This window comes from Mustelus asterias, chromosome 11 (genome assembly GCF_964213995.1).
Source record: "Mustelus asterias chromosome 11, sMusAst1.hap1.1, whole genome shotgun sequence".
In the NCBI taxonomy this organism is placed as follows: domain Eukaryota; kingdom Metazoa; phylum Chordata; class Chondrichthyes; order Carcharhiniformes; family Triakidae; genus Mustelus; species Mustelus asterias.
In genome coordinates this window covers 56677482-56698318 of record NC_135811.1, presented here as the reverse complement: position 1 = coordinate 56698318, position 20837 = coordinate 56677482, and the positions used below count along the sequence as shown (strand labels likewise).

At 45.2% G+C, this 20837-nt stretch overlaps 1 protein-coding gene across 1 annotated transcript in view; it reads right to left on the bottom strand.

Moving 5' to 3' along the window:
- The window catches only part of arid5b (AT-rich interaction domain 5B), a 160566-nt gene that overhangs the window by 103850 nt on the left and 35879 nt on the right, over window positions 1–20837 (bottom strand). The window contains exon 4 of the mRNA XM_078223626.1: window positions 4602–4856. Within this exon, the coding sequence (XP_078079752.1) occupies window positions 4602–4856 (255 nt within the window). The remainder of the gene's footprint in view (window positions 1–4601; window positions 4857–20837) is intronic.

The window sequence follows — 20837 nt, the reverse complement described above, 5'->3', positions numbered from 1 at the left end:
CACAGTGTAAACACTGGGGGGGGACACAGTGTAAACACTGGGGGGGGACACAGTGTAAACACTGGGGGGGGACACAGTGTAAACACTGGGGGGGGGGGACACAGCGTAAACACTGGGGGGGGGGGGGGCGGGGGTACATTGGCTAATTCAAGGATAATCCCATCCACCTCCTGATGGCACTCCCTCCCTCAGGAATCCCACTCCCTTCCTTCAGGTACTCCTCCACTTGAAGCAATTCAATGTTTCTGGGGAGTGTCCTGGTTATTTAATCAATGTCCTGTTTTCACTGTTAACCTGCCACAGTTGTATTGTCATTACAATGTCGACGCAGGGTGAAGATGTAGGAAACACATTGGGGTGTGAATGTTTCTATCATGGATGGTACGCACTGCTGTTACTGTGCGTCACTGGAGGAGGGAGTGAATGCTGAAGGTGCTGGAAGGGCAGCTTTGTCCTGGATGGTGTCGAGCTTCTTGAGTGTTGTTGGGGCTGTACCCATCCAGGCAAGTGGGGAGTATTCCGTCACACTCCTGACTTGTGCCTTTGGAAATGGGTTTGGAGGCTATGTGACAATGTTAATATTTGCATGGTAAAGTTATAATAAATAATTTAATGCATTCAGAGCAAGAATTAGCAGACCCATTATTTCTATTAACTGATCTATTACTTGTTAAAACTGTTTGTTGTTGAGGATTTATCCATATTCAGATTATCCATGACAGTTGTACCATGGTAACTTGTAATAAGCAGTGTATATTTTCAATCTATCCAATTTCATCAAGCCCATTCAGTCATTAATCCCTCATCTCTTCAATTATATTTCTGCTCGAGAGAGGTCTGGTTGTATTTTTGACTTTTAAAACCATAAATCCTGTTATTGTAATTTACATATGGACTTCGCTCTGACTTGATAATATAACAAGCGCTACTTCATTTAGTAATTATATACATTTGCTCCCAGAGTGATAGCTCGCAATGCACAACTTCTACTTTTGCTGCTTCCATTTTTATTTTTAAGTTAAAGTTTATTTATTAGTGTCGCAAGTAGGCTTACATTAACACTGAAATGAAGTTACTGTGAAAATCCCCTAGTTGCCACACTCCTGCGCCTGTCCGGGTACACCGAGGGAGAATTTAGCATGGTCAATGCACCTAACAAGCACGTCTTTCGGACTTAAGGGAGGAAACCGCAGCACCCGGAGGAAACCCACGCAGACACAGGGAGAATGTGCAGACTCCGCACAGACAGTGACCCAAGCCAGGAATCGAACCCGGGTCCCTGGCGCTGTGAGGCAGCAGTGCTGGCCACTGTGCCATCCCTTTTGCCCCATTTTGTGTGGCATGGCGGCACGTGGACTCACACTGGGCTTCAAGGATAATGGCAAACCTCTGTTCACCCCCTCACGGGTGGCACAGTGGTTAGCACTGCTGCCTCACAGCGCCAGGGACCCGGGTTCGATTCCCGGCCTCGGGTCACTGTCTGTGCGGAGTCTGCACGTTCACCCCGTATCTGCGTGGGTTTGCTCCAGGTACTCCGATTTCCTCCCACAGTCCGAAAGACCTGCTGGTTAGGTTCATTGGCCATGCTAAATTCTCCCTCCGTGCACCCAAACAGGCGCCGGAGTGTGGCAACTGGGGGATTTTCACAGTAACCTCATTGCAGTGTTAATGTAAGCCTACTTGTGACACTAATAAATTAACTTATCAGAAGCACTGAGCTTTCTAAAAAAGGTAAATTTCCACCTGTAAATAGTGCGATGCTAAGTGTGTGACATGGAGTGCAACATCTGGCACGTGATGTTGGCGTGGCATTGTGCCCTCTTCAGCAGAGAAAAGAGATTAATGTAGCTGGATACCAAAATAGACAGATGTACAGATAGATATTAATGAGCACTTGGATGCACCTTATAATTCTGTAAGATAAATGTGGAAACCACGTGACATTATAAACTACAAGAAGGAAGATTGGGACATTAATAATTAGCCAACCATACCCGAGATCAGGTTACAGACGTCAACTGGTGCCCTGTAATTTATCTATTATTTCTGCAATGTATACTGTGAATGCAATTTTACATTACAAAACTGAAGTGTTTCTGTCACCGTGCCAGGATTTGCGAATATTTTACAATGTCAATGTAATGCTAAATAACACTCATTACGTTATGCAATTACTACATTAAGAAGGAATCCAGCAGAGTTTCGGAAAATTCAATTTTATATTAAGGACATATATATATAGAGAATCGCACATCTAGTTAAAAAGAGTAGCATATTAAACCTATTTATTACCCACTGAAAATAAGAGATACTTTGTATCATGGACCATAATAATTGACGTTAATAATTCTACAATGGCTATTTGTATAATGTGGTCATAAACACACTATCTGAACAAATGAATCAGCCCATTGTGTACTTTTCCACTCAGTCTGCCCAGAACGGGCAGCTACTTGGTGCTTTTTAATTTTTTTTTGAATTTGCCGTTCGCTTTTCTATGGGACAAAACTTGAAGTGGGAAGAAAAGCCAGTTTGAATTTAGATTTACACTGGCTGATAACAATCTGCACAATAGAACCAAGTAATTTGATAAGCTAATGGCAGCTGCAGAGAGAGAATTCCAGAGCGCAACAGTTCAAGGTTAATATTTCCAAATAAAGGAAACACAGCCTCTACTGCCAACTGTATTCTGTCAGTTTTACTCACTTCTGGCAACAGTCCAACAGAATGTGACTTTTCAGCAAAAATACCTGCTCTACATCAACAGCCCAGCCCCTCACAAGGCTGCTATCATGTTTACTTTTGGTCCTATAAAAGCTGTAGGATGCTGTAATCTCCAAATTCGATCTGACCAGCTTCCTCCATTTAAATAAAGCTCCTCCCATCTCCCCAGCTGGGAAGTAAAATGGTTCACCGGCACAGCACTGCCGCAATATTGACACGAGGAGACCGTTTCTACATCAAACGATGAATCCTTCAGCTAACCCAAGGCTTTGGCTATTTTGCGTCAGGAGTCCAGGTTGGAAAGCGGGACAGGCCAATTCGCATTTGCAGTATTCATCTAACTCAAACCTCCAAACTTATTCTCCTTCGTCTCTCTGCTGGCGGCCGTGCCTTCAGTTGCTGAGACCCTAACTAAGCTCTGGACTAAGCTCTCTCCACCTCGGGAAAGCGTTCCTTAAAACCCTACTTCCTTGACTGAGCTTTTGATCATCTGATTCAATGACCCCCTTCTTTGGCTTGGTGCCCATGTGTGTCTGCTTACACTCCTGAGAAGCCCGTTGCTAAGTTTTACAACATTAACGGATGCTAAATAAATGCAAGCAGGCGTGTGTGTGTGGTGGGTTGGGGGGGGGGGGGGGAGAATAATGGAATAACCAAATGTCACATCTTATCAAAGTGTTGAACATGTCCAAGTTTTTGAAAGCCCGATTGTTACAAATATTCAGCACCTTTGACACTGAAAAAATAGCTTGGGTCTTATTTTTTCTTAATTGCCATGCACTTTTTTCTATTTTACATATCCCAACTTTTTCAAACAATTTCAGCATTTTGGTCGGCGTGGACCAGTTTGGGCTGAAGGGACTGTCTCCCTGCCGTAGATTCTATGATTCTATGAAATGCAAGAGTCTTAGGTGCCCAATATGTGACATGATCAGACCTGTATCATCTGCAAAGAGTTACATCTCACCGTCAGTGGGGTTTATAGCAAACTAGCACTGGTTGGTTTGGTGACTACTTTGTGAACTAGAAGGTTTTTAAGTATAATATATGGATATAGGGGGAGAGGGGGTTTTCAACTCCTGTACCCTTTGCACTGAATTTACAGGACATGTTTACTGTAGGTGTGAAGTGCTCTCGGTTTCACACTAATTCTAAACTTGTGCAGTGTAAACTGAGTCTGCAAAAGTCTCACTTCACTTTGTCGTAATGTCAGGTTGGGTGGGATTGGGGAAGCATGCACAGTCTAACTCCCAACATCGGTACAAAGCAAACCCTGACTGTACTGACAATACAGTTGCAGCATCAATGAACCCTCAGTGAAATCAACCCTACCAGCTTTTGTTGCTCTTTGTTCAATGTTCAGACACAAAACATTTTATGCCAGAAAAGAATTTAAACCTTTCTTGTTTTTTAGCGAACAATTTGATTCAAATAACATAAATCCATTTTAGGCTATTTCCCAAGCTGCACAGTTTGATAAATACAAGCAAACTCCTCTTCCACATCCACAACAATGCCAAACTTCATTTCGGAAAAATTTAACATGACAATCTAGTGGAAGCTACAACAAGAAAGCAATGTTTCTTGTAGATTCCTTCACTGATCAGCAATGTAAAAATTAGTATAGTCCTTGGATTCCAACATAAAGTCTGCTTAAAGAGTTGGGCAGCTTCTCATTCCACACTTTTCCAATACCCTCTCCAATAATCACCCTTCTGAGATTACTGACACGAGTTTCCGGTCGCGCTCACCCCAAAACCGAAAAATCCCACCCAAGTTAAACAGATCTTTGCATGGTCCGCCCCCTCGCCCGTTGCGATTCCCATAGTGGGTGGGATGGGAAAATTCAGGTGTACAAGGTCAGAGAAAGTACTTACCAAACTCATCGCAGACACACTCGTTTTCGATCAGAGTCGGATGGTCAAATGTGTCACGGCAGTACAGAATCCGGGTGCTTTTGTTCAGTATGGCAATGCCGCCCAAGGCCATCACAAACTGGTCAAGCAGCCAGGAAGACGATCGGTTTTGGATTCTCTTCAGCATGGTCCGGTAGCGGCAGTATTGCGGGTAACTGAGGACAATGATTTTGGTGTCATCATCGTCATCACCGTCATCATTGGCGTCCTCGGCATCTGCGGAGAAACACTCGTGTTACACGTGTCGACAAGAGATTGTTAATTACGTGGAACGGAACAGAAACCTGGCTGTGCGCGCCTTGGGCTCACATTGCTTTGTTAAAAACAGAATTTGTTTCTAATCGCTGGGAAACAGGATATCAGCAACATTAAAATATTTGTTCTCATTATCATCCTAATGTCGCGAGGGAAATAGCGCATTCCATTTATGGTATGGTGCAAGAAATAGCTTTGAAGGTTCATTAATATGAATCATTGAAACACAATGCGCTAAAAATTTACACATGAATATAATAAAAAGCCCCATCGTGAGGCTTCGGGGAAAGTGGAAGCTCACTCGACTGTTTAAATATTTATTTGAAAGAACACGTACAATTAATGCACAACAAACATGTGTTTGAAACAAGATTTTAAAAGTGTTTTGCTTTATACTGGCCTGTGGCAATCTAAACAGGAAATAGCACAATAATGGCTAATGGACTCATTACCCTGCATTAACCCAGACTGACAAACACCACACCTCGACTAATGACATATATACAATATCTACATGACAAAATATTATGGGCTAAATAGAGATTTGTATAGCTGGTACATTCACAAGCTGGCTAGGCAAGCACCAACTAAGCAATGATTAATACAATACTGTTGTACAATGTGATGGACTGTGATTATTTCAAAAGCAACATGAGAGGAAAAACTGCTGGAGACGAATTTAAGAGAGTCTAGCAGGGCAATGTTCGAGGATTCTGCTCCAACTTTGATGCAAGGATGTAATTTAGAGCACTGCTTCACTTCCTGATGCTTTAACGGGGAAATACATCTTATGGTTTGAAGTTGTGCAGAGAGACGAGGTAAAATGTCAAGCTCTGGTCCACACACGCAGTTTGATGAACTTGGCTATGGCACACTGCAGTTCAAAGTCGCTAAAGTGCAGGGGGGCAAAATTGACCAAAGCACTGATTCAGATTCTGATTTGCAGAAAAATTGTACATATCCCATGATGAATCCATTCATTTTGATCCTAGCCGATCATTGAATTCAATATCCTGATCCCCCCCTTCCGGCCTTTATCTCTTGATCCCTTTAGCCCCAAGAGCTATATCTAATTTCTTCTTGAAATCAGAAAATGTTTTGGCCTCAACTACATTCTGTGGTAGTGAATTCCACACATTCACCACCCTCTGGGTGAAGAAATTACTCCTCACCTCAGTCCTAAAAGGTTTACCCCTTATCCTCAAACTATGACCCCTAGTTCTGGCCTCCCCACCATCGGGAACTTTCTTTCTGAATCTACCCTGTCTAACCCTGTTAGAATTGTATAAGTTTCTATGAGATCCCCTCTCACTCTTCTAAACTCCAGGACATTTGATGGAGGTGTCCAAAATAATGAGGAGCAGACAGAAACTCCCGTTGAAGGAAGGATTGAGAATCAGAGAGCACAGATTTGAGGTGACTGGCAGAAAGAAGCAAGGGCGACATGAGGAGAATCTTTTTTGTTAATGCTATGAGTGGCGAGAGTGTGGAACGCACTGCCTGAGAATGGGGTGGGGGCAGATTTAATCGTGCCCTTCAAAAGAGAATCTGATCATTATCTAATAAGGAGAGGTTTATGTGATCACGGGGTGGAGGTGGCGGTGTGGCACTAGCTGAAAGACTTTGAGGACAGCTGGCACAGATACAATGCAACCATTCTATGATTCGATAGGCTTCCATGATTTTGCCAATTTTTTTTTATTTGATTTGATTTATTGTCACACGTATTAGCATACAGTGAAAAGTATTGTTTCTTGCACACAGTACAGACAAAGCATACCATTCATAGAGAAAGAAAGGAGAGAGTGCAGAATGTAGTGTTACAGTCATAGCTAGGGTGGAGAGAAAGATCAACTTAATGTGAGGTATGTCCATTCAGAAGTCTGATGGCAGCAGGGAAGAAGCTGTTCTTGAGTTGGTTGGTATGCGTCCTCAGACTTTTATATCTTTTTCCCGACAGAAGAAGGTGGAAGAGAGAATGTCTGGGATGCATGGGGGTCCTTATTTATGCTGGCTGCTTTTCCGTGGCAGCGGGAAGTGTCGACAGAGTCAATGGATGGGAGGCTGGTTTTCCCCTCAATCAGAGGGAACCTTATGCTTTTGAGTGGACAATGAGTGACCAGTTAGACGCAGCTCAACTGAAAGCTCGCGTAGTTGATGCATCTCGTGTTTACCAGAACAAAGGCAAATATTCTGTTCCTGCATGGAAGATTCAATGTCAACCCCACCCTGAATTGAACCGGTATATCGCTTCCTCTAAATGGACAGCTACAAAGCTTACAGAGCTTTGTACTTCTGAAGGCTTTTTTCTTAAATAAACACTGTTTTCTTTTCAGAGTACAATTGCTGCGTTCGTACAATACCAAGTAAACATCCCCGAGTTGGGCCCACACAGCGTGCTGGTGGAAGGTTAGTGGAATTGGCTCTGCATCCAAAGAGTTCAGGAATTAATTTTCACAATTGGATGTAAATTATGACAGATATCCCAAATAATGCAAAGTGGTTCCTTGCAAAATAAGCACAGATTGGTCAAACAGGTCAGCAATGTGGTGTCAGAGGCAGAGGAGGCCAGAACAGGGGGGGGGGGGGGGAGAAATGGTGAAAGTAGAGCTAGGACATTCAGGGATGGTGTCACAGAATCCCTACAGTGCCATTCGGCCCATCGAGCCCGCAGTGACAACAATCCCATCCAGGCCTTATCCCTGTATCCCCACATATTTACCACACTAGTCCCCCTTACACTAGGGGACAACTTAGCATGGCAAATCCACCTAACCCACGCACCTCTTTGCAGACCCAGAGCTGATGGGCAAGGGGGTGTGAGGGGGGGGGGCACTGCACTGGGAGCGGCGGTGGGGGAGGGGGGGGGGTGTTGAGGAGCAGGCAGGGCGATTGATTAGCTGCCTGCTCAGCAGGGAGGGGGGGGGGGGTGGATTCAGAGAGTTAAGACCCCAATTAGGGAGGGATTTAAATGGCCTACTCACATCTAGTTGGTGACAAACGGAGCCTTCCCACTGCATGGGGTGGCTGCCAACTCAATGGAGGCAACCTCCAGGTGACAGGCCCAGGGAGCCTATCAGAAACAGGAGCTCCTTGGCACAACGTGGAAACCACCAGCAGCAAGAGCAATCCTCCATGAGCTGTCCAGTGGGGCTCCAATCCTCAAACTGCAATGCCTGGACATGTCCCTTTACCCCGCAGAGACCAGGTCACTGCGTATGAATATATTTAGCTACTAGCAAGTGTCAGTGAGCCATATTGCAAACTTGACTGACAATCTAAGTTGGCTGTTCGTGCAATTCTCAGCACACTTGTGATTGTTCAGTCAATGCTGTCCAATCACAGAATCTAACGTTAGACACTGGGGACAATTTTCCAGCCGCTTTGCACCTGATGCAAATGCCACAAAGTGAGGAAAATTCCATGCAAACCCAAAATTGAGATTGCACTCTCCGGATTATTATTTTACACTACCCCTTCCGAGGCCACCCTCCATATTGAGGCTTCAGAGCTACTGGCCCTCGATTGGGCGGGCAGCATCCTGAGCCCAACCTCAATCTGGAATTGGACAGCGAATTCCGAGGCCACCTCCTGGAATATCCCAGTGCCAGTCTCTCTGCCGTCACAACCCGATTGTTCCCAAAGCCAGTGGGGAAAATTCAACCCAAAGGCTAATAGAAATCTGGAACATTCTGGTTGAAAAAGCTTCATGGGATGGGTAAACTAAACATTTTAAAATGGAGTTGGATCGTCGCTTTGTTGGGGAAATGCACTGAGAGTCACGAAGCAACGGCAGATAAATGATCAGCCACGATGCTCTTCAATGTTGGACCGGTCCTAAGGCTCTCCCCCATTCCTATACTCAGAAATACAAATGGTTTCACCCAAAACGCATCACAGTATTTCTATGGTGAAGGAACGATGATCTTAGAATCATAGAATCTCTACAGTGCAGAAGGAGGCCATTCGGCCCATCAAGTCTGCACCGACAACAATCCCACCAAGGCCCTATCCCCATAACTCTACGTATTACCCTGCTAACCCTCTTGGGACACCAATGGGCAATTGAGCATGGTCAATCCACCTAACCCGCACATCTTTGGACTGTGGGAGGAAACCGGAGCACCCGAAGGAAAGCCATGCAGACACGGGGAGAACGTGCAAACTCCACACAGACAGTGACCTGAGGTCAGAATTGAACCCGGGACCCTGGGGCTGTGAGGCAGCAGTGCTAACCACTGTGCCATTGGGCCACCCCATTTAAAATGGAGATGAAGAGAATTTCTTTCTCTCAGGCAGTGGTCTTTGGAATGCTATTCCTGAAAAGGTGGAGGAAGCAGAGTGTTTGAATATTTTTAATGCAGAAGTGGATAGATTCTGGGTAAGCAAGGGGGTGAAAGGTTATCGGAGGAGGTGGGATGCAGATTTATGGTTAATATCAGATCAACCGTGATCTTATGAAATGGCAGGTCAGGCTCGAGGGGCTGAATGGCCTACACCTGCTCCTTGTTTGCACATTCTTTTGCTCCTTTGGGTGAATAGGCAACAAGGAAACACAAATGTGTGATGGGCACTGTTACATGACGGGGGAGGGGGGAAGTTTAAACCATTGAGGGGGAAATTGAAAGGATTGTCATCCGTTTACTCTTTGCTCCATTTTACCATCTGCTGAGTAACCAATCCCATCCCATTGGTTTCTCACAGACGGGTATTGGAGGTTAAAACGACCCAGGGTTATAGAAAGAACAGAAGCTGGAATCGCCCCAACTGGATAATGATGATCCAATTACCGCCCTTTACCATTCCCTTGGAAGTGGAGTACGGCTGATAACCTTGAATAAAACACGTTAACAGTTAACGTTTGAGTCAAATGGATGGAGCAATCTTATCGTCACATTCATACAGTATAGTCAATCAGCAAGAATAGCACAAGTGGCAGCAGGGAACTCAGAGTTCCTCAACTTGTAACAATGAGCTGTTTAGATTAAACAACAACATTCCCAACAAGGTAATACTGCTCTGGACAACAAGATTCCCAAAAACCATTCCAACCACCATCTTCAAACGCAGCATTACATCAACTAGTAAAATTCATCACTTTTGTGCTTCACTGACTGGAGCAACATTTGGTGCCCATCCCTAATTGCCCCTGAACTTGATAGAGCATTTTAGAGGGCAGTTAAGAGTCAATCACATTTCTGTGGGTCTGGAGCCGCATGTAGGCCGGACCAGGTAAGGACGGCAGATTTCCTCCCCGAAAGGACACCAGTGAATGGACAATGCTTTCATGGTCATCATTAGACTTTTAATTCCAGATATAACAAGTAAAATCTATCACGGTGGCATCACCTGTCAAAAATTTACAATCAGCCACATTAGCATGTTTAAGACATGGTGACAATGGATGGCACAGTGGTTAACACTGCTGCCTCACAGCGCCTGGGACCCAGGTTCCATTCCCAGCTTGGGTCACTGTCTGTGTGGAGTTTGTACATTCTCCCCGTGTCTGCGTGGGTTTCCTCCGGGCGCTCCGGTTTCCTCCTCCCAAAGATGTGCAGGTTAGGTGGATTGGCCATGCAAAATTGCCCCTAGTTTCGGGGGGGGGGGGGGATTAGCAGGGTAAATATGAAGGTTTATGGGAATAGGGTGGGATTTTTGTCAGTGCAGGCTCGATGGGCCGAATGGCTTCTTCCTATGATTCTATCTTGTTGGTTCAAAAACAGTTCTGACAGAGAACTGGGTTGGTAGGGATATAAAACTTAAACTTTTTATTGAGGTAACATCATGGCTTCAAATCCGATAAATAAATTCATGATCTAATACATTGTTAGGATGCCAGCTGTAAAACCACGGGTGGCATTCTTCCCGCAGCGGGTTTGATGGCGGGTACGCTGAATCTGCCAGGAGCCAAGAAGCTGGAAACCCACCAGCGTAGAATCACATTGCAATTCTCCCGACGGTGCGTTAATGGTCAGTCTTCTCACCGGCTGGTAGCACAACTGCCACTTGCATCGCATGAATGCTCATTAAAACAGCTGCCCGCTGGAGTCCCATCAGGCTTTTCAATTTTGCGTCACGCCACCGGGAACTCGCGTTAGTGTCAAACCCAATCACTAATGAGTGGCGTTCCCAAGGCCGTTCGTCCTCAGTTCACCACAGGCTTCAGGGCGAGTGTACCAGCTTTCTGCCACAATGCTGCACTGAACACCACTCTGCCGGGGCAGAGCCGGTTCCTGCCCTCCCTCGCCATGCTGAGCTGGTATCCATGGACAGCACCGTGCTGCTGGGCCCAGGGTCCCTCCTGTCTCACTGAGTTGGATTAATACAGCATCTGGGCTTGGGGAGTTTAGGGGTCTCCTTCCCCCTGGTGCCACACACCAGTGTCCGTCTGGACCGCACGTTGCTACAACACTCATGCACCAAACTCAACAAAGGTATGAAATTCAACCGGGGGTGGAGCGCGAGGTGAGACCTAATGAAGACAAGGGACAATGTGGAAGGAGGGCTGCACGGGAGGAGTGGGGGGGGGGGGGGGGGGGGGGGGTGGTGTAAGGTGAGGGCTCACGATGGCAGGAAGAGGGGAAAGGAGGTAGATGACGAGCAATGGAAGGCAGGGGGAAGACCCAAGAGGAGGGAAACTGGACTCAGGCAAGGTTGCAGGAAAAGCCCACAAACAAGAGGGTCAAAGGGATACCACATTGTTTACTGAAAGGAGATGCACGAAGACTCCTGATACGGTGGGTAGAGGTCCAAGTGAGGCATGGGCGCCTCAGAGGTGATGGGCCTGGGAGAGGGTGGTTGAATCGAGGCTGCTAGCTTCTTCCCTGGGTTGTTGATATCCACAGTAAGAAGTTTAACAACACCAGGTTAAAGTCCAACAGGTTTATTTGGTAGCAAAAGCCACACAAGCTTTCGGAGCTCTAAGCCCCTTCCTCAGGTGTTTCTTAAAGACTTGATTAGTTGTAAGTATTCGCATTCCAACCATTATTCATGTAAATTGAGTCTGTGTCTTTATAAGCTCTGTTTGTGAACAGAATTCCCGCTCACCTGAGGAAGGGGCTTAGAGCTCCGAAAGCTTGTGTGGCTTTTGCTACCAAATAAACCTGTTGGACTTTAACCTGGTGTTGTTAAACTTCTTACTGTGTTTACCCCAGTCCAACGCCGGCATCTCCACATCATTGTTGATATCCTGCACAGTCTGGTGAAGATGGCTGGGCTGGAGAGAGTGATAGAAGTGTGCTGGACTGGGGTTTAAATATGGCGCCGGGACCCTAGTCCCTGCCAACTGAGCGTGGGCGGAGGAACCAGCAGCCAGGAGAGTCGGGGGTGACACGCTTGTGCATAATTAATGAGGTTGCAAGCGGTGAATCTGGCACGGGATCCTGCCATTCTGGTCAGTGGGACAGGCGCTGCTGGAACTATCCAACCATCGATCGCGCTGAGTCTGAAAAGGGGGGAATTGTGCCCCTTGTGTCTGTTAATCCACAGTATTATGACACTCTCTCGGGGACAAGCACACTTTAGTCAAAGTAGTCTCCATCTCATGTCGATGTTAAAATCAGTGTGAATGCAGGGCGGGAGGCCAATGTGTTCCTGGTGTGAGCTACAGTGAGAATCGCGGGCTCGGGGAGTTTCACACATGACAAAGACTTTCATTTCTGTAGCGCCCTTCTTGGCTACAGGACATTCTAAAGCACTTTATAGCCAATGAGGCACTTCTGAAGTGTAAACACGGTTGCAATATACGAAATGCAGCAGTCAATCCGCACAAAACAAGATCCCACAGACAGCAATGTGGTAATGATCAGATAATCTGCAATAGCTGTTGAGGATTTTTTAAAATAATGGTCAAGACACCAGGAGGAACTCCTCTGCTCTTTGTGAAAATAACAAAATAGAACCTTTTACATCAGATCTCAGTTTAACATCTTACCTGAAAGTCAGTATCCCCGGACAGTGCAGCACCAACTTTGATTTTGTGCTCACACGGAACCAAAGCTGACACCTTGCATCACTGACGCGTGAATCTAGGTTCAAATCAAACCCATGTGGCAACTGCACCTCCTGAGGAACCTTTCATAGAAACATAGAAACTAGGAGAAGGAGGCCACTCGGCCCTTCAAACCTGCGCCACCATTCATTTTGATCATGGCTGATCATCAAATTCAATATTCTGATCCCCCCTTCCCCCCATATCCCTTTAGCCCCAAGAGCTATATCTAATTTCTTCTTGAAATCAGACAATGTTTTGGCCCCAACTACTTTCTGTGGTCATGAATTCCACACATTCACCCCCCTCTGGGTGAAGAAATTTCTCCTCACCTCAGTTCTAAAAGTTTTATCCCTTATCCTCAAACTATGACTCCTACTTCTGCCCCCCCCCCCCCACCATTGGGAACATTCTTTCTGACCCTGTTAGAATTTTATAAGTTTCTATGAGATTCCCCTCTCACTCTTCTAAACTCCAGTGAATATAATCCTAACCGACTTAGTCTCTCCTCATACGACAGACCTGCCATCCCAGGAATCAGCCTGGTAAACCTTCGCTGTACTGCTTCTATAGCAAGGGCATCCTTCCTCAGATAAAGACACCAAAACTGCACACAATACTTTAGAAAGCAATTTGAGTTCCTTGTGACTGGACATCATCCGATGTCATCATAATAACTTAGACAGGACAGCAAATTCGAGGCTATCCACAATACATGATCAAGCTATGATGCTTGGCATTTTTCTCTAAGCAATTATTTTGCTTCCTGCATCTAATACATCCCCTCATCAATACACATGTTCCCTTATATTGCCTAAATCGGACGTGGCTAAGGATTACAGAAAATGCTGGAAAATCTCGGCAGGTCTGACAGCATCTGTGGAAAGAGGATAGAGCCAACGTTTCGAGTCTGGATGACCCTTTGTCAGGGCTCTTGAAGTGTTGGCTCTATTCTCTCCCCACAGATGCTGTCAGACCTGCTGGGATTTTCCAGCATTTTCTATTTTTGTTTCAGATCTCAGCATCCGCAGTATTTTGCTTTGATCTTTGTGGCTAAGGACTATGTCAGGCCAAGCATGCAGCAGCCCTGATTGCTGATTGATATTTTAACACTGGCAGAATGGCAGCGGGTAAACGGGTTGGCATTGAAGTGAAGAAAAACAGAAAATCTTGGCTCATCCTGGTCATTTATTTTTCATTTTTGACACAGAAATCAGCAATTGGCTGAACGTCGGAGAGGCAGAGGTTAACGGGGCAACAGCGAATGGTGAGCTGACTTTGCAGCCTGCCTGATTCACTGCCTCAAAGCGGGTTTAAGAGAAGTGGCGGAATGTCCATCGTACCGTTATGTGTTAAATAAAGCCCCTGACCAATAACACCCCTACTGAACCTCCCCACACCCAAACGGGAATCCAGTTAAACCGCCACCATTAAGAAGTGATTCCCTTGTACTTATTCCACTTACATGTTCATTCAAAATTCCACCACTGTGCACTTCACTACCTGTTTAAGGGTTAACTCCGACAAAGACAATTGCACAATCCCAGCACAAACCCTGTGTTCTTGCAAAAAAAAACATTTTTTAAAAAAGTTGATTAAAATAAATAGTTGTTTTCCTGGCAGATGGCCACTTCATGAATGTTTGAACTGCAGCGGATTCTACATGTTCCCTAACACCCCTTGCCAAAACAAAATTCTCCTGACCTCACCAGCAGCTCCACAATAGAGTTAGAGAGGAATGCTTGCAGTACAAGCAAAGGCTCACAGAAATTTCCCCTTGGCGCTGTTTCAATGCCAGCGCATTTATTTTTCCCCATTTTAAAATGTGTCGTGCTAACTTGGCAAACAGTCGTGATGAGGTCAATAAATATAATCAAGGATGTATCAGAGCAATCAGTGGCAATCATCCCCTCTCAAGCTACAGGTGATAATGAACAGCCAAGGTTTGTTCTCGCATGCTGTCACTTCATGAGAAGCTGTCAGAGATTTGTTTTTATAATCGCTCCCATTGCTTCCTGTTACATTTGTGTGGCTTGGCCAAAAGTAGAACATGGCCGTCAGAAACAGGAATGTGTACCTCAACCAGACGATCGAAGGATGTCCCCCTTATCATCCCAGTAGTCTTCACATGCCTTGTACATTTGCTCTCGGGATGTTGGCCATGTTTATCACCCATTGTCCACAAGAAGAATATCAATCTGGAACATTGCAACTCGCTTAATTCCAAACCCACGACCACTACTATAGAAGGACAAGGGTGGCAGATGCCTGGGAACAACACCACCTGGAGGTTGCCCTCCAAGCCACTCATCATCCTGACTTGGAAATAAAAAGTTTATTTGTTAGTGTCACAAGTAGGCTTACATTAACACTGTGAAAATCCCCTAGTCGCCACACTCTGGTGCCTGTTCAGGTACACTGAGGGGGAATTTAGCATGGCCAATGCACCTGACCAGCACGTCTTTCGGACTGTGGGAGGAAACCTGAGCATCCGGAGGAAACCCACGCAGACACGGGGAGAATGTGCAAACTCCGCACAGACAGTGACCCAAGCTGGAACTGAACCCGGGTCCCTGGCACTGTGAGGCAGCAGTGTTAACCACTGTGTGTCACCATTCCTTCACTGTCACTGGGTAAAAATCCTCAAACTCCCTCCCTAATAGCACTGTAGGTGTACCTACCTCAAGGACTGCAGCAATTGAAGGAGGAAGCTCACCAGCACCTCCTTGAGGGCAATTAGAGATGGACAATAAATGCTGGCCTAGCCACTGACCCCCACATCCCATAAATGAATAAAAAAATAAATTGCCCCCATTTCCCCAATCTGAGAGCAGAGTTCCAACTTCACGCGCAGCGTGCGCTACAATGACAACAGGGGATAAGCTGGCATTTACAATGCATTATATAGCAAGCTCCATAAAGAATCAACAGCATCAGAGGCCAGTGTCAGCCTATCATGCTTGTTCCAACTGTTTCAAAGAACCAACCAGTCAAACTATTCAGTCCCCTGCTTCTTCCTCCAGGGCCCTGCAACCTTCCCGCTTATCTAGTTGCATTTTGGAGGTTATTTCCGAATTCACCACCCGTTCAGTTGGTGCACTCCAGGCCGACACTCAATTTTCTCAACCTTAACCACGAAGATTGATTCCCTTCAATTTGCACTCTCTGGTTACCAACCCTCTTGCAAGGAGACGCTGTTTCTCCATATTTACTTTCTCAAAACCCCTCGTCATTTTAAACGGGATTAGTGAGTATTCAAAATTAACCAGGGAGCTCGCAAATCAAAGCTTTCACATCAAAATTAAACTAAGCATGTGAAAAGTCCCGTGGCTGTTTACATTCCCTGATCTTTTAGGGATGTTAAATATAACTGGACTTTAGCCTGAAAAAGAGTAAAAAATTTATTCGCTCAATCGGTAAAACAGATAAAATTCTTCCCAGCTCTCAAAGAAAGAAGCGTTAATGCCAACGTCCTGGGAGCTCGTCCACAATATAATCTAAATGCAGCGAGGAAACAAAATAGGTGTCAACATGTCTCCATCTGAGAAATGTCATTCACAGAGCCACCATCATCCCCAATTCACACACCACTCTGATTCGGTCGTACATTGTCAGTTTTCTCTTTGTCGCTGGGTTACGATTTCTTCCTTAAAATGATCGTAGCAGCACAATCAGCAAACAAATCGCTGTGGTTCATCTTCTCTGAGGAAATCGAGAGTGGCAGCATTGTTCTGTCAACGCTGCCCACATCCCAAGAAGAAATACAAACTCATTTTTACTCGCAGACTGATGTATGGAGAACCATTGGGATACAGGAGCAGTGGGAGTCAATTATACATTTCCAGGCTGAGGTGTTGCTAAACCATCGCAGTTTCTTGGGAAGCGAATCTGGTTTCAACCATAGAAATGATGCAAGCTCTGAAGGGTCCAGTCCAGTAGACCCAGTTTCACAATCAACATAAAGTCAGATAACTGGATAAATGATTTAAGTTTGGTTAAAGTCTGGCCCTCACAAATCCCATGTCTCTTTGGGTGTACCGCCACTAGATTCTGTAGCAGAAATATGCTGGAAAAATCAAGAGACAGAACCAAAACCTGAACACTGCTGCCTCACAGCGCCAGGGACCTGGGTTCGGCCTTGGGTCACTGTCTGTGTGGAGTCTGCACGTTCTCCCCGTGTCTGCGTGGGTTTCCTCCGGGTGTTCTGGTTTCCTTCCACAGTCCAAAGATGTGCGGGTTAGGTGGATTGAGAATGCTAACTTGGCCTTTAGTGTCCCAAGATGTGTAGGTTGGGGGGGATTGGTGGAGTAAATACTTGGGGTTACTGGGATAGAGCCTGGGTAAGCTGCTCTGTTGGAGAGTGAGTGGAGACCCGTTGGGCCGAATGGCCTCCTTCTGCACTGTAGGGATTCTATGAACCGACCTAGCCAGCAGCTCACTCCTTTCACAGAGAACTGTTTTGCAAGTGGGTGAGTGGGGAAGAGATTGGCTGGAGTCAATGATGGAGTGGAGGCGACGGCCTAGTGGTATTATCATTAGACCATTATAAATTCAGACACTCAGCTAATGTTCTGGGGACCTGGATTCGAATCCCGCCACGGCAGATTGCAGAATTTGAATTCAATAAAAAACATCTGGAATTAAGAATCTACTGGTGACCATGAAAACCATTGTCAATTGTTGGAAAAACCCATCTGGCTCACCGATGTTTAGGGAAGGAAATCTCCCACCCTTACCTTGTCTGGCCTACATGTGACTCCAGAGTCACAGCAATGTGGTTGACTCTTAACTGCCCTGGGACAACTAGGGATGGGCAATAAATGCTGGCCAGCCAGTGACACCCATGTCCCACGAATGAATTTTTAAAAAAAGGCCCCAGTGTGGCACCAATCCCAATCTGGATTTTCAGGGTCATTTTTTAAAAGAATGAAGTAACAATTTGATGATGAAACACTTCTGAGCAGGTCCGGTGAGGTGAGGGAACTTGGATAATTGAGATGCTGCATCAGTAACCTCAGGAAAACAGGCAAGACGTATACACCCCCTTGCTCAGTATGATCATGTTCCAGACTAGTCCCACTTAGCAGCTACAGGAGTGACTGTCAGTGTGAACCGATAGAATAAGCAACAAGTTCACAAATCAGATTGATGGATAGCTTCCAGCATATTGCTCGAAAATGAACTTATTAAATTTGACGAGAGGCTACTAAATCATTTCTGGGTTATTAAGGCGACAATTGAGTGTTTTCAGTGCAAGGATTAGTCCGACATGCATGCTTTCAAAAAAAAAAGGCCAATGGAGGGAAATCACTTATTAATGTTAATCCATCAAAATATTTTTTAAATTACATACAACTGACAGACGGAAGAACGTGGAAAACAAAATTGTTCTGGTTTCAAACAACTATTGCCTCAAAACTTACAAAAATATTTGAAAATAATATAAATCAGCTGGCTAACTTATTCCAATCTCTCTCTCTCTCTCGAAGCTGTACCAAAAGCAACTAATGTTCTAATTAAAATCTGCTTCGGAAGCTACCACAGTGAATGGAACACGACTGATACATTCTGAAAAAAAGTCAAAGCAAGCGCAAGAGTCATAACAAGACACTGGGAGACTTTAAAGTATACATGCAGCTTCAAAAGGTGTTCTCGTTCCTTTCATAATGCAAGATGTAATTAAAGTTTTATTTCCTGTTGCCCATCCCCATTCACACCTTAAATTACACTTCATATTAATATGAGCGAACAACAAGACATATTGATATTTGGGAGTTAGCACTTCAAAGCTTTTCTTGTGGCTCATGGAGTCATTGTCGGCACAGGGGGCGGCCATTCGGCCCATTGTACTCATGCCGGCTCTCGCTGTGGGACAGTGCAGTCAATCCCATTCCCCTGCTCAATGGCCATAGCCTTGCAAGTTTGGTTCCCCTCACACGCCTATCCAATTTCCTTTCAAAATTATCCACTGTTGCCACTTCCATTGCCCTCCTGGGGCAGCAAGTTCCGGCGCGCGCACGCACGCACACGGGGCGGTATGGTGGCACAGTGGTTAGCACTATGGGAGCTATGTGACAATGGTAAAGTTATAATAAATAATTTAATGCATTCAGAGCAAGAATTAGCAGGCCCATTATTTCTATTAACTGATCTATTACTTGTTAAAACTGTTTGTTGTTGAGGATTTATCCATATTCAGATTATCCATGACAGTTGTACCATGGTAACTTGTAATAAGCAGTGTATATTTTCAATCTATCCAATTTCATCAAGCCCATTCAGTCATTAATCCCTCATCTCTTCAATTATATTTCTGCTTAAGAGAGGTCTGGTTTTACTTTTGACTTTTTTAAACCATAAATCCTGTTATCGCAATTTACATATGGACTTCGCTCTGACTTGATAATATAACAAGCGCTACTTTATTTAGTAATTATATACATTTGCTCCCAGAGTGATAGCTCGCAATGCACAACTTCTACTTTTGCTGTTTCTGTTTTTATTTTGGGCGGCATGGCAACACGTGGACTCACACTGGACTTCAAGGATAATGGCAAACCTCTGTTCACCCCCTTGCGGGTGGCACAGTGGTTAGCACTGCTGCCTCACAGCGCCAGGGATCTGGGTTCGATTCCCGACTTGGGTCACTGTCTATTTGGAGTTTGCATATTCTCCTTGTGTCTGTGTGGGTTTCCTCCGGGTGCTCCGGTTTCCTCCCACAGTCTGAAAGATGTGCTGGTTAGGTGCATTGGCCATGCTAATTTCTCCCTCAGTGTACCTGAACAGGCGCCGGAGTGTAGCGGCTAGGGGATTTTCACAGTAACTTCATTGCAGTGTTAATGTAAGCCTACTTGTGACACTAATAAATAAACTTCAAACACACACATTAGAAACAATTGTCTTGTCTACGTTATCTAAAGCCTGCCATAATCTTGTACATCTCCATCAAATCTCCCCTCAACCTCCATTGCTCCAAAGAGAATGATTCCAGCTTCTCCAACCTGAACTGGCCCTCATAGCCAGGATGTGGAGATGCCGGCGTTGGACTGGGGTAAGCACAGTAAGAAGTCTCACAACACCAGGTTAAAATCCAACAGGTTTATTTGGTAGCACAAGCCTAAACCTGTTGGACTTTCACCTGGTGTTGTGAGACTTCTTACTGTCCTCATAGCCAGACCATTGAGGTAAATCTCCTCTGCAGCCGCTCTTAAACCCCCGCATACTTCCTAAAGTGCGATAACCGGAACAAGACACAATCCTCTAGTTGTGGCCTAGCCAGAGCTTTAGAAAGGATCAGTGCAACTTCCCTGCTTTCCTACTTCACAAGCCTGTCATAATACCACTTAATTCAACTTTAAACATCAATTTTGTACAGTCGGTTATGGTCAACCTCATTAAGAAGCCCTTATTTACTTAAAATCTTGATTTCTTGGCTATCACCATTGTCACCGATAACACTGGAGATTATTACAGGGACGGGACCTCAATCCTCCCATCCTAGGCCATGCCGGATTTGGGATATTGCTGGATTGTGGGTCAAGGAAGGTCAGGAGAGGTCAAGGGTCTTTAGAATGTGCGACAGAGTGACATAGAAGCCTGTGTCACATTGTGCCAAAGCAGCCCCTTGTCCAGGTAAGTTTTACTGGATCAGAATTGATGCACGGAACATTATAAAAGTGTCTGGTTTTTGGACACTGTTGGTTTTTGTGTACAGTAAGAAGTCTCACAACACCAGGTTAAAGTCCAACAGGTTTTTGTGTAGTCAGATTTGAGGTACTGTCCCTCTATTAAACAATTATGTGTTGTAGATGCAGAATATTTGGGATTCTGCCACTGCTCATAACGTTGGCCAAAGCGACTAAAAACTGCAAGGATATTGAACACTGGACACTACGTCAGGGCCACAGGTTCTGGTTTTCTTCTGGATGGTCTTTCAATGGCCGGATTCCTTG